At 36.7% G+C, this 13,784-nt stretch overlaps 2 protein-coding genes across 4 annotated transcripts in view; one reads left to right on the forward strand and one right to left on the reverse strand.

Annotated features, from left to right (window-relative positions):
- Positions 1-120: 120 nt before the first annotated feature.
- Positions 121-4,182, reverse strand: cox11 (cytochrome c oxidase assembly homolog 11 (yeast)). Of its 2 annotated transcripts, none has more exons than XM_082153015.1 (5): positions 4,097-4,182; positions 2,737-3,098; positions 2,501-2,656; positions 706-831; positions 121-517 (listed from the first exon to the last, which is right to left on the reverse strand). In XM_082153015.1, the coding sequence occupies exons 2-5, from the start codon at positions 3,049-3,051 to the stop codon at positions 335-337; spliced, it is 780 nt and encodes a 259-aa protein (XP_082009141.1). In that variant the 5' UTR covers positions 3,052-3,098; positions 4,097-4,182; the 3' UTR covers positions 121-334. The 2 variants fall into 2 exon arrangements, with proteins under 2 accessions (XP_082009141.1, XP_082009142.1); XM_082153016.1 differs by having other exon boundaries at positions 4,060-4,128.
- A 4,863-nt stretch (positions 4,183-9,045) lies between these two features.
- Positions 9,046-13,784, forward strand: part of stxbp4 (syntaxin binding protein 4) — a 34,077-nt gene continuing 29,338 nt past the window's right edge. For both annotated transcript variants that reach the window (XM_082151168.1, XM_082151169.1), the window contains exons 1-5: positions 9,046-9,252; positions 11,912-11,985; positions 12,099-12,194; positions 12,279-12,348; positions 12,436-12,510. In XM_082151168.1, coding sequence (XP_082007294.1) covers positions 9,197-9,252; positions 11,912-11,985; positions 12,099-12,194; positions 12,279-12,348; positions 12,436-12,510 — 371 coding nt within the window. In that variant the 5' untranslated portion in view covers positions 9,046-9,196. The remainder of the gene's footprint in view (positions 9,253-11,911; positions 11,986-12,098; positions 12,195-12,278; positions 12,349-12,435; positions 12,511-13,784) is intronic.

The following is a 13,784-nucleotide window of genomic DNA, read 5'->3' on the forward strand; positions in this document are numbered from 1 at the left end:
CATGCACAAACTAAAATAAACATGCACAATTGCTGCCCTCTAGTGTCCTAAAGACTATATTGACACAAATTCACAAATGATGCATTTAGTTTAGTGGTTTGATATCAACGGGTTATTAGCTTGTGCAAAAATAAGAGCTTATATTTTATTGTCTTAAGCATATCATTCACAGACAAATGATCAGCTTTGATCACTCTTACATTTTTGATATAACCATTTGATTCAGACTATTCAGTCATCAGACATTATCACATGTAGTAATCATTATCAAAATGATTACAGAACATAATCTCCTGAAGATAATTCTGATTAAAAGTCTCTGAATAATGCATAATTAGACATAACCAGGGATTGGTAACCGCTGTCCTTCCTTGGCTTCAAAAAAGGTGTATGAGAGTATAATATTGTCTACTCGTGCCATCCTGGGGTCTTCATCAAACTCTGGATCAATGTAGAAGAATACAGGCATGTCTACCTCCTCATGTGGGTTTAACCTCTGTTCCTCGAAACAGAAACACTGACGGAAAAACAAAGCAGTGTATTAGAACTTAGCACACTATTCAGTGAGCCAAGAAGGTAATACATGATGGATAGCCATGCATTTCTGCATACAGATGTCAACTTTAACAAATAAATTGTAACATAAATGGACAAATTATAATAGTAATGTTAGTATGGATTAATTTAAATGCATCACATATTTACCTGTATCTTATTAAAATATTGTCCAGCCTCAAAAGGTACAACATTGTAGGTTGAAATGCCTATCACTGGTTTGCCTGTGGGATTCCGTGCCTTATAAAAAGCCAGCGCAGTTTCCCCTGGTACGATCTGGGAAAACGTTCAAACATAGAATAATCAACTTGGTAATCTCCATCTTCAGAGAGATGATATGAAAAGCATGTTGTTTATGGAATTCCCACATGAAAGTGCATTCTTGAAATATTCATTCCTATATTTTCCAAATATTTAGTACTGGGAAGCAGATCTATCTATCTATCTATCTACATTAACAGTGCCTTGCGAAAGTATTCAAACCCCTTTATTTTTTTTCGCATTTTGTCATGTTGCTGTCTTAAACTACTTTAATTTACTTTCATCACATCAATCTACACTCCATTCACTATAATGACCAAGCAAAAAACAAATTTATTAAGAAGGAAAAACTAAAAGTATTCAAATCCTTAACTCAGTACTTAGTTAAAGCACCTTTACAGCCACAAGTCTTTTTGGGTATGATGTTATAAGCTTTGCACATCTGCATTTGTCGATTTTCTGCCGTTCTTCTCCTCAGAATCTCTCAAGCTCTGTCAGGTTGGATGGGGACTGTCGGTGGACATCCAGAGATGTTCGATTGGGTTCAAGCCCAGGCTCTGTCTAGGCCTCTAAAGGACATTCAGAGTTGTCACTCTTGTATTGTCTTAGCTGTGTGCTTAGGGTCATTGTCCTGTTGGAATGTGGATCTTCTGCCCTGTCCAAGGTTCTAAATGCTCTGGACTATGTTTTCATTAACTCTATATTTTGCTGCATTGAGCTTTACTTCTACCCTGATGAGTCCCCCAGTCCCTGCTGGTGAAAAACAACCCTACAGCATGATGCTGCAACCACCACTCTTTACAGTTAGGAAGGTATTGTGCAGGTGATGAGCAGTGCCTGGTTTCCTCCATTGTTTTTCACAGTCCGAGAAAGTCCTTTAGGTGCTTTTAGCAAATTCCAAGTGGGTTGTATTGTCTCTTCACTTGAGGAGAAGCTTGAGTCTGGCCACTCTGCCATTAAGCCCAGATAGGTGGAGTGTTGCAGTGATGTTTGTCCTTCTGTAAATTTCTCCCATCTCCATATATGATCATGGAGATCAACCAGAGTGACCATCAGCTTCTTGGTCACGACTCTAACCAAGGCCCTTCTCCATCGATTGCTCAGTTTGGCCAGGAGGCCAGCTCTAGGAAGAGTCCTGGTTGTTGCAAACTTCTTCCATACAGGATTATTATGGAGGCTACATGCTTCTGTGAACTTTCAATACAGCAGAATTTCTTGCAGTCTTCCACAGATCTGTGTCTTGATACAAACCTGTCTCTGAGGTCTACAGGCAGTTCTTTTGACCTCATGGCTTGGTTATTGCTCTGATTTGCATTTTCAGCTGTTAGTCAGTTTATTGAGAGGCGTGTGCCTTTCCAAATCATACCCATTCAATTAAATTTGCCACAGGTAAACTCCACTAGAAGTGTAGTAACATTAACAAGGGAAATTGGAATGCTCCTGAGCTAAACTGCAAGTGTCCCAGAGAAGGGTATGAATACTTATGCAATTATTTAAGTTTTTATTTATTTATAAATTTGCAAAGTTATCACAAATCAGTTTTTTGCTTTGTCATATATATATATATATATATATTTGTTGTTTTTTGTATTATACACATAAATGTTTGTTGCATATAATAAAATTGATGTGTACATTTTAAAACTGAATAAAAAGATTGTCATAAAAAAATGTATAATCTTACGTAAATCTCTGATTGCTGTGGACGGAAGTTCCATTGCATGCTGGCGTGTGTGTCTGCATTAAAGGTCACTTTGATAATACGCTCCCTAACTGGCTTCATAGTCTCCACTTGCTCTGCGTCATGTCCAGCTACTGCTGTGCCTCCCAGTCCTGCTGCCTGAAGTAAGAGAGGAACATGTTATTGTAATACTATAAATCCACCAAAAATGGCTTTGAGATTATCAATCTAATACTGACCTGACAGTACAGTCTGTAGAGAGGAACAGCAGCATATGACATGCCAATCATTCCCACTCCGGCGGCCGCAATGTATGTCAGGACGGTCTTGTTCCTTTTCTTCCAGTCATCTTCCTGGCTCTGATGTTTCCTCTTGTGAGTTTTAGCTCCTCGTGACTGGTTGAGGAATCGCTGTGGGGTTCTCCTGAGGAAGAGCTGGACGCTGGATGTGGCTAGTCCTCTGATGTTGCAGCAATTAACGCATAACCGAGTGCTAGAAAGTGCTTGCTGTATATAGTGCTTTGCAGTGCACCCACGAAGTAACGGTAATAGCATAATCCTAGAATTATGAGTGGAATCCCCTCAAGACAAGTTTGTTTCACCTAAAACATAAGACAAGGACAGATATGATTACTAAATGATGGATTACATTACACAGACTGTGTGTCAGTCCATAACTCAAATAAAGGTGGCCTTGCACCTAGACGTGAATAAATGGTTTATTAATGAAAAATGATAACACACATTAAAATTTTAACAGATATATTTTTACAAGTACATCTACCGTTCAAAGTTCGGAATCATTAAGAAAATAATACTTTAATTCAGCAAGAAGCAAGAATCCATTTAATTTAACAAAAGTGACAGAGGACTTGTATATTGGTTTTTCATATGAATCCTGTTTTTGTTTTGTTTTTTTCTATTCATTAAAGTATCCTGAAAAACATATTATGGTTTAGCACAACTGTTTTCAACATTGATAATCATAATAAAAGTTTCTTGAACACCAAATCAGCATATTAGAATCATAGAATGATTTCTGAAGGATCATGTGACACTGAAGACTGGAGTAATGATGCTGAAAATTCAGCCATTTCAAAATACATTAAAATATATTTTACATTAAAATATCATTTTAAATTGTAATATTTAACAATACTAAAATGCAGCCTTGGTAAGAAAAAAAAAACCAAACTTTTGAACGATAGTGTATATGAAAACAAACTTACAGCATAATGAAATTATAAAACAACTTAAAGTATAACTTAAGCCTTACTACGTTCATTTACAATCATTAAGCTGTACAGTCAATCTGAACAATAATTAAGTATTTTTCTTAAATTATAAGACACTTTAAACCGATAAACAAACAATAACAGAATAGAAAGTCTTGTTACAGTACAACTTTAAATCATGAAGAATGTAGCATGCTAACATCCATTCTGTTAAACCGGTTATCAAGCCTTTCCCATTTCTGTGTATGTATATAATGATCGCGTGAATAAATATGTAGTTAAAACGGCTTTTAACAAGTATTTTAAACAGAAGATGCTGAAGCATTACCTGATTGAAATGATGAAGGTATGTGCATATTACTCACCCTTCAAAAACATGTTACAAAACGCCAACCTACTGGTGCAACAGAAAAAAGTTCCCCGGGTACAGGCCGCTACTGCTACAGTTCCGGTGGGTTCTAGATTGAGGTAGGACTGTACTTGCTTGTTGCTTAGTGAAAATGTGATTATCACATTAAACATGTTACAATAACAGTTTTAAGTGTCCAGGGCAATTGTGGTAAAAGTTCAAAAATCGTCGTAATCTCTTATCAAAAAGTGTATTGTTTGCGGTCTGAATAGGTACGTGCAATCAATATCAACCAGCAGCCTAACAACCATTTAAGAGTTAAGTAAAAAAACGTATCTCTTAATTTTTAATGAGCACAAACGATAGAGAAATTATGTTTCTAAAATTATGTAATTCTCTAGTTAGTCCCTTCGGGCAATAATAACAAACAGCAGTACATTTAAAAGTCATACATAATTTTAAATAATTATCCTACCTGCCAAAGTTAAATTATTCCTGTTTTTGTTTGTTCGTTTGGGATGGGGTTGATCGTGATGCAATAATATATATATATATATATATATATATATATATATATATATATATATATATATATATATATATATATATATATATATATATATATAAATAGTTGAATAAAAAAATCCATCTGTTTTAAAATACACTTTCAATATTTTGTCTTACTTTGTGTTTACAGCCTGTGCTTCATAACCTGAGGATCTGCTGGTGTTTGAGGATGTTGTGTAATTGACTAACACCGGTATGTATAGAAAACATTTATTGATGATCATTTATGAATGTAACGCTGGAATTTGTGAACTTCTAATTTGATTGAATCTGATTCATTTGTGTTATAAGTTAATTGACACGAGGTACAAAAACAAATTCTGGGGGTAAAAATGGTCTAGTTGCAATCTACTGTACATGTCTTCACTGCCAGCAAGGTCTCTCTCAATACTGTGGCTGTGACAAAGCGCCTCCTCCTGGTCACTGGCTGAATGGCAATGTTTAACCTCACTTCGCCTATGATGACATTCAAGGAACCCGAGTCCCCCTGGGCCTGCGGTCAATAATTATATCCCTTAAAACTATCTTTGATAAGCACAATAATATATTTAAAGGGGTGGTATAATACCCTTTTCACAAGATGTAAAATAAGTCTTTGATTTCCCCAGAGTGTGTTTGTGAAGTTTTAGCTCAAAATACCCCACAGATATTTTTATATAGCATGTTAAAGTTGTCACTTTTTGAGGGTGAGCAAAAACGCACCGTTTTTGTGTCTGTTCCTTTAAATGCAGATGAGCTGCTGCTCCTGACACAGAGGGCGGAGCTTCAAGAGCTTGTGTCCTTTTACCTCACACAGACATGCACTGAAAATTTCAAACACTTTTATCCTTTTATGTTCAAACCAGAGTCAGATGATGGAGAGACTCAAGAAGAACATGTAGACAACATTTCTGAATGGTTAGTTGGTGAATTTATGTACCTTATGAGTAGTTCTTCAAGTCCTTGATTAGCATATTCTGTCATGATAATCTATAAATCATTGTCCCGGGGACGGGGTTTATGTAAATTTTAGGGTTAGTGATGTCACTAATCCGGGAGGAAGCTCGTGTAGACCCTACCAGCCGTTTGTTGTAGTCCTTAAAAAGCAATTTCTTTGCTTTGAACTTTGAGCATTGTAACTTTGCAGATGTTGTTTATGCTCAAACAGCAACATTACACACTAACTAAAGTTAAAAAACCACCCCTTTAAACGTTTTTTTCCCAGTAAAAATAAATTATTAATACCTTAAAATGGCTTGAATATAACTACACTCTCACTTCATTCACTAAACACGGATGCATCATGCATGAATATGCAAATTAGTCCCTGCCTCCTCCCAATCACACCAGCTCGGACTACCTGATCAACTTGGTCAACTGTAGTAAATGCTGCACAATGGCAAGTGGAAATATTGGTTTAATTCAGCCATATATGTTTGAAAACAGATCTTTGGTACTCAGCAATGGTGTTGACTAATGAATTTGCACATGGGTTATCTTAAAGCATATTAAAACAGCAAAGACATATACAGTAAATAACATTGAAAACCTGATTTTCACCACAGGGGGTCTTTAAGACTTAAGGGTCATTAAAGGCACAATATATAAGATTAATTGTATGTATATATTAGTGGTTGCACGACTACTGATTTCTGCTAGTCGATTTCTTATCAAAACAATACTCGAGTTACTCGACTACTCGTGGTTCATGCTACTGTAAATTAAAAGACATGAAATAGTTCTCATCAATAAATGTTTATTAATTCATAGCTTAATGCAACAATTACATAAGTAAACTCTCAAAACATTGTAATTATGACATTACATATTTTAATAGATTAATGCTGGAGTTGTCGATTGTTTCCGACAGCGCATAATGTCAGTGACACACACATGATGCCACTATCCACTGGCACATGCCAATAATGTCAGCGACACATGCCACTATCCACTGGCACATGCCAATGAAGACCGGATGTGCCATCGGATGTGCCAATACGCATAGTCACATGTGCCATTGGCTTCTGTGTGTCAGATGCCATGTCACTTAATGTTAATACTGCTACTGCGGCACGGACACCGGCACAGACACGGACAAATGTTTAACCAGCCAGTCGAGCCAGGCTTTAAAGCACATGCAAATAATGAACTTTTGTGAATTGCAGTTGGCTATCCCGTGAGTGTAACTCGACATCTGCGTTAACATGTGATGTGAAGGAACATCGCACTGTACTGTATGTTGGGACAGAGGCGCCAGGACTGCAACTGATAGAATGCACTGTAGCACGATACTACGATATTTCTTCAAAAGCAGACCGTGGAGACATTTTAATCGTCCACGATCAAAAATCATGATGTCGCACACCCCTAAAAAGTTCTGTGCGTGATCTACTGACGACGCGCAAATTAAAGAACACAGACGCAGTCATATCATTTCCATAAGACGCAATCTACCAGTCAGCGTCTGGTTTAGACGTGCTTTTTTGGGCGGTAAATAATAACGCAAACATTAGTAAATTGACGAGCGCAAACCTTAGTAAATCACCTTGCTTAATTCATTTAAATCCCATAAATTTTTCGACTGAAAGGTAAACTCCTACAAACCCTGTCCACGCCTTTTCACTGCTATTTTTTTACTGCTTGTCTTTAGTAAATCCTGACAGTATTTTTTTAACGACAAAAGAGGGTTTGCGCTGGCGCAAGCTGTTAGTAAATCTGACCCATAGACACGTTTTTATGGATATCTGTTTGCGTTATTTATCATGTTTATGCACAGTGGATATAAAAAGTCTACACACCCCTGTTAAAATGCCAGGTTCACCCTTAAACTAATACTTTGTTGAAGCACCTTTTGATTTTATTACGTTTTTAATAAGCATTTTAATCTATTAGCATGGCACATCTTGACGTGGCAATATTTGCCCACTCTTCTTTGCAAAAGCGCTCCATCTCAGTGCACAGCCCTCGTCAGATCACCCCACAGATGTTCAATTGGTTTCAGATCTGGGCTCTGGCTGGGCCATTCCAAAACGTTAATCTTCTTCTGGTGAAGCCATGCTTTTGTGGATTTGAATGTGTGCTTTGGGTCGTTGTCGTGCTGAAAGGTGAACTTCCTCTTCATCTTCAGCTTTCTAACAGACGCCTGAAGGTTTTGTGCCAAAATTGCCTGGTATTTGGAACTGTTCATAATTCCCTCCACCCTGACTAATGCCCCGGTTCCAGCTGAATAAAAACAGCCCCAAAGCATGATGCTGCCACCACCATGCTTCACGTGGGTATGGCGTTCTTTGGGTGATGTGCAGTGTTGTTTTTGTGCCAAACATAGCCTACCTTTTGGAATTCTGACCAACAAGTTCAACCTTGGTTTCATCAGACCATAATACATTTTCCCACGTGCTTTTGGGGGACTTGATGTTTGTTTTTGCAAACTTTAGCTGGGCTTGGATGTTTTTCTTTGTAAGAAAAGGCTTCCGTCTTGCCACCCTACCCCATAGCCCATTCATATGAAGAATACAGGAGATTGTTGTCATATGTAGCACACAGCCAGTACTTGCCAGAAATTCCTGCAGTTCCTTTAATGTTGCTGTAGGCCTCTTGGAATCCTCCCTGACCAGGTTTCTTCTCGTCTTTTCATCAATTTTGGAGGGACGTCCAGTTCTTGGTAATGTCTCTGTTGTGCCATATTTTCTCCACTTGATGATGACTGTCTTCACTGTGTTCCATGGTATATCTAATGCTTTGGAAGTTCTTTTGTACCCTTCTCCTGTCTGAAATCTTTCAACAATGAGATCCCTCTGATGCTTTGGAAGCTCTCTGCGGACCATGGCTTTTGTTCTGAGATGCATAAGAAAATGTCAGAAAAATCCTACTAGAACAGCTGAACTTTATTTGTGATTAATCAGAGTCACTTTAAATGATGGCAGGTGTGTAATGACTTCTGTTTAACATGAGTTTGAATGTGATTGGTTAATTCGGAACACAGCCACATCCCCAGTTATAAGAGGGTGTGCACACTTATGCAATCAGGTCATTGTAAGGTTTTTATTTTTAATTCCAATTGAATTGGTCACATTATACTGTAGGTCAAAAAAGAAGTTCACAAAAATCACAAAAACCTGGCATTTTAACAGGGGTGTGTAGACTTTTTATATCCACTGTATATCGTTTTTTTATTTTTTATTTGGACAAATCTAATTTGTTTCTTATTTTTCTTTTCAGTTTTACATAGACTCCACAGTGCTTGTCATTCAGTGTCCCCGCGTCAGAAATCATGCAGTCAGACTCCCGTCCCCTCGTTCCACATCACAGTCCGGCGTCAAGTTTTGAGCCTTCCTGCCTCGGGAGAGACAGAATCATCATCAGCTGTGACAGCGCAGAGAGAGGTGAGGCAAACCATGTGACTGTGGAGTATCAGGACAGATTAGTGGATAGGTAGGAGTTTGTCTGTTACTGTCTGGGTAGATTGCTGTCTCTCGGTCATCGAGACTGACCTGATTTGAACCACCGCTCTCCCCAACCCGGTGATATCGTAGATTTTTACAACACATCATCAGTTGCTCGTGGACCTGCAATGGCACTGCTTCCAGTGGAGGCAGAACGCTTTGACGGGCTATCACTTCTCTACTGGTAGGAAATGCCATTATCCGCTTGTTTCTGTGACTTGAGATTAAGCAAATACTAATGCTTTTAAAGCTTGTTTGTTTTCTGTTGTAGCCTCATTTGCTGTGCTTGTGTAGTTACCCTCATGTTTCTGCTTGTTCGTCTGTTTAAAACATAGGCATGGATATTACATTTGCATTGGAACATTTCAGCATATCCTAATATTCTGTTTACTACTTTGTGCTGCTCTAATAATGCATATAAAATTGCTTTCAATGCTGACAGCAATTACTGTACATACAGTAGGAACATTTAAAGTTCATCATTATGGTGATGAACCAGCAGGAAGTGGAATGTTAGAGCAAGACAGATAGGATGCACTCGTTTTGCGTGCTTTTGCTGTAGTCACTTGAGTGCATATCCTTACATGGCTTGAGCAGGGTAAAACAGATTAGGTAGAATTAAGTGATCAGTTTAATGCTGGATCTTTTGTAACAGTTGCACGCACTACATCTGAGCTCTGTTTGTTCAGGGTGACTCGTTAAAGACAAATCCTTGTATTTCCCATTATGCTTTAAATTTGTTGATTTGAAGTTTGTGTAGGACAAAAGCATGCATAACCATTTTTTATACAGATTTGATGGAAGTAAACACGCCGTATCCACGACCCGCCTGTTGCAGTAAAGGACAGAGCATCATTACACTGAACTTAATTCTAATTCTCTTTGTTACTCTTGATGTGATCGAGATTAAAGTGCACTGTTTACAGTGCAGCAACGGAGATAACGAAGAAAACTAATTGCGGGGATAGGAATCAGGTTAAATACATCACTAGTAGGAAGCACAAGAGTTTGTCCTTGTCATCCTGCTCAGTCCTGGCTGACCGGCACATGAACTCAACAAAACAAAAACAGCACTTTAGTCTGAGATTACAAATCCTGGAGTTGAACCATCATCTTAGTCTTTAGCTACTACATATGTTTATTGCCATTTAGTACTGTATAATAAAAGGAGTGCTGAAAAATGACTTTTTTTTTACACCAATACAGAATATATATATTTATTTTAAAATCATAACTTGTATATTATGCTGCCATATATAATGCAAAACATAAAAACTAATATTAAGTTAACCTGCATTTTAATATCTCAAAAACATGCTTTTCCTGATCTGATTGATTATACTTGTCAACTCGATAATACGCCTCTTCACGTTACATTTGTGCTCTCAGTGACCCCAGGTATTAATAAACGCAATGCATTTTCACATGCCTAGATTTTCTATTGTACACAATGTACAAGTACACTCCTTCCAGATGTTTCCTTTGATTTGTTTTATTTTTCTGTTGTGTGTTTTTGCAGGGGTTTTATTGACCTCAAACAAACCCAACATTAATACTGAACACCAATCGCCTTTTCAAAAGAGCGCATTTCTTAGTCAAACAGAAGGATAAAGCTTCAGCAAATCATAACAAATCTGAAGTGCAAATTATAGGTCAGTTTTGAAAGTACTATTCATATATTGTACACATGCAGCGTTTCAAAGTATGTACGGAAAATAAATATTACAAGTAAATGTTATCAACATGAGGGTTAAAAAGAAAATATGTAATATTTGTTTTATAAAAAGAAACACATTGTTCAGAGCTTTATTAACATCTCACTCAATGTCCTAGTTTAAGTCAAAATATTGTATTCTGTTGCTTTGTCTGTTATGGGGATTAAATGCAATAGAGATCAAACTGCAGTTTACCGGATTGGATACATACCCTCTTTTTATAAGGATTTATCATTTGGCGCTTTTATTGTTTACCTACAGTACATGCTTTAGTGATTTTAATATAAGCCCAAGCACAATAACCTACTTCCTGTATAAGCATTTTTTTTTTATTTAATTTTTTTTGGCTGATAATGTTATTACTTCAACCACTGTTCTATTTACTGTAATCAAAAACATTATATTATATACATTATATATTCTTAGAAAAATATATAGAACCCTAGGCTTTTGACTAAATTAATGCCATAAGGGTACTATGTAAGGAGAAATGTCTTGACTGCATAATACTTTCATGTTTAAAGGGATATTTTATTTATTCCCTAGTGATAAAGTATGTTTACGAGATGTTTCATTACTAAAATTTGACTATAGTTAAAAGTGAATTAAAACAAAATTAAATAATTAAATCTAAATCCATTAAATGATACCATGATGGGAACTGCTAAAAGGTTCTACATATAAAATGTCTGAAAGAACCCTTTAAGGTTCTATATAGAACCTTTTCTTCTAAGAGTGTAACCCCACTTTGAAATCATACATTCCGATATTTCTATATTATGAGTGATTTAACCCTCTAAAGCATGTGTCCATTACAGTACAGATGTTTAAAAATCCATTTTAACCATTCAGGTGTTTGTTACATCCACATTGGTATTTCCTTTATTCTTTCTTTATTCCTTTATACTGTATGAATGTCCTTTTTTTTCTGTAATATTTACCATGATCTTCTGCTGTAATGGACAGATTTGTAACTCTCTCAATATGCAAAAGATTGGGAATGATTATATTCTTTTCTTTGGGATTTAATAATTCATGCATCAGAGGGTCGACCGCATTATAACCATCCATTCGATAATCTGTATTTTTAAAAACAGTCTGCAACAAAATAATTTTTATTTTTTTTAGGACAATAATGGGGCCCCATGGCATCAACCGTGCTGTGGAGAGACTAGACTTCACAGACTGTAAAAAAGGACTTGGTGAGAACCACAGCACAATTACACTGCTTCATTTTTCAAGGCATTTGATGCACAATTTAATTTCACCCCCATGTAAAGAATTAATCCAAAAAATCTTGTTCTCAATCTGATAGGCGTGAAGATTATTGGGGGCTACAGGGAACAGAGCGGTGAAGAGTTTGGTATTTTCATTAAACGGGTTTTGCCAGGTGGCGTGGCGGCGCAGGACGGTATGTTCTTTCTCCCCAAATCTCCAATGAATGTATTTACTTGGATTCTGGGAATGATGGATGATGTTCCTTTCTGTCTTTCAGGCCGTCTTAAAGCAGGGGACCTCATTTTAGATGTTAACAACATGAATTTAGGAGGCGTTACAAATGAAAAGTAATGTATTGTGTATTGGTTATTGATCTGCAATAAATTATAAGATGACTTAAGTGTATTAAAACGACTAAACTGATGTTTTATTAGGGCAGTGGAGGTTCTTCGCATGGCATCATCTACAAATCACATGTCTTTACTGATAGTACGTGACGACCCTTCCAGGTAAGATGACTTTTAAAGGGGTAATGAACTGCATTTTTAACATTTTCATAATCTTCTTTGAGGTCTACTTATGTTATTAATATTTTTTCATAAAAAAACCAGACTAATTTAGAAGAAAAAGCAATTTTCTATCCTGTTTTTGACCCTCTAAATGAATCCTATAAATGGATGAGTACAGAGGAGTGTCTTGATTTAAATAAAATCTAAAAATAGTCTTAATACACTTAAGTGCATTAAAGTCTTTAGCACTTTATTGAGAATTTTGGCACTTGTAGTGTGATGGCATATTTCCAGCACAAATGTTTTGCCTTTTTTTTATGAACTCCAAACATGAGTCTAGCTGTTTTAAAATCTTCTAATCAGGGTTATTATCGTTAACTATAACTAAAACCAAAATGGTAACACTTTTCAATAAGGTTTCATTTGTTAACATTAGTTATACACTGAGAACTAACATGAACATGAACATTTTTAACTAACATTAACAAAGGCTAATAAATGCTGATAAAATGTATTGCACATTGTCAAATGAGACCTTTTTGTGTTACCACTTAAAGGGATAGTTCCCTTTTAAAAAAAATTTTGGTATGTTTTAGCTTACCTCAAGGGCATCCAAGATGTAGGTGTCTTTTTTTCCGCAGTAGTTTCAATTTTGATATTTTTAGGTCAAACCGTTCTTGTCTGTCAGTCATATAATGCAGGTCGATGGTCACTGTCTCAAAGAGCATGCACAGAGTCCAAATTAAAACAATTCCCCGTCGTCCAAATTAAACAATTCCCCATCGTAAGTACACATTGATGGCCTAAGACACGAAACGAGCAGTTTGTGTGAGAAAACAAACAGTATTTATATCGTTTTTACCTCTTATACGCAGCCATGTCGAAGTGATCTGATCTGACGTGTGCGCAGACTGGTGCATAGATATATACACTAGATGTCGCCTTAAAGACATTCGTTCCAATGAACTGCCGTAGACAAGGCGACATCTAGTGTATACATATCTATGCACCAGTCTGCGTACACGTCAGATCAGATCACTTCGACATGGCTGTGTATAAGAGGTAAAAATGATATAAATACTGTTAGTTTTCTCACACAAACCGCTCGTTTCGTGTCTTAGGCCATCAATGTGTACTTACGATGGGGAATTGTTTAATTTGGACGACGGGGAATTGTTTTAATTTGGACTCTGTGCATGCTCTTTGAGATAATGACCACAGACCTGCATTATATGACTGACAGACAAGAACGGTTTGACCTAAAAATATCAAAA

This window comes from Leuciscus leuciscus (genome assembly GCF_965113295.1).
Source record: "Leuciscus leuciscus genome assembly, chromosome: 21".
NCBI lineage: Eukaryota > Metazoa > Chordata > Actinopteri > Cypriniformes > Leuciscidae > Leuciscus > Leuciscus leuciscus.

What these genes read in the sequence shown, in the direction of transcription:
- cox11 (XM_082153015.1), bottom strand. Translation starts at nt 3,051, where the DNA reads ATGCTATTACCGTTACTTCGTGGGTGCACTGCAAAGCACTATATACAG. An exon ending in TCTACAGACTGTACTGTCAG is followed by an intron (nt 2,657 to 2,736) that starts GTCAGTATTAGA and finishes CTCTTACTTCAG; the next exon opens with GCAGCAGGACTGGGAGGCAC. An exon ending in AATATTTTAATAAGATACAG is followed by an intron (nt 518 to 705) that starts GTAAATATGTGA and finishes TTTTTCCGTCAG; the next exon opens with TGTTTCTGTTTCGAGGAACA.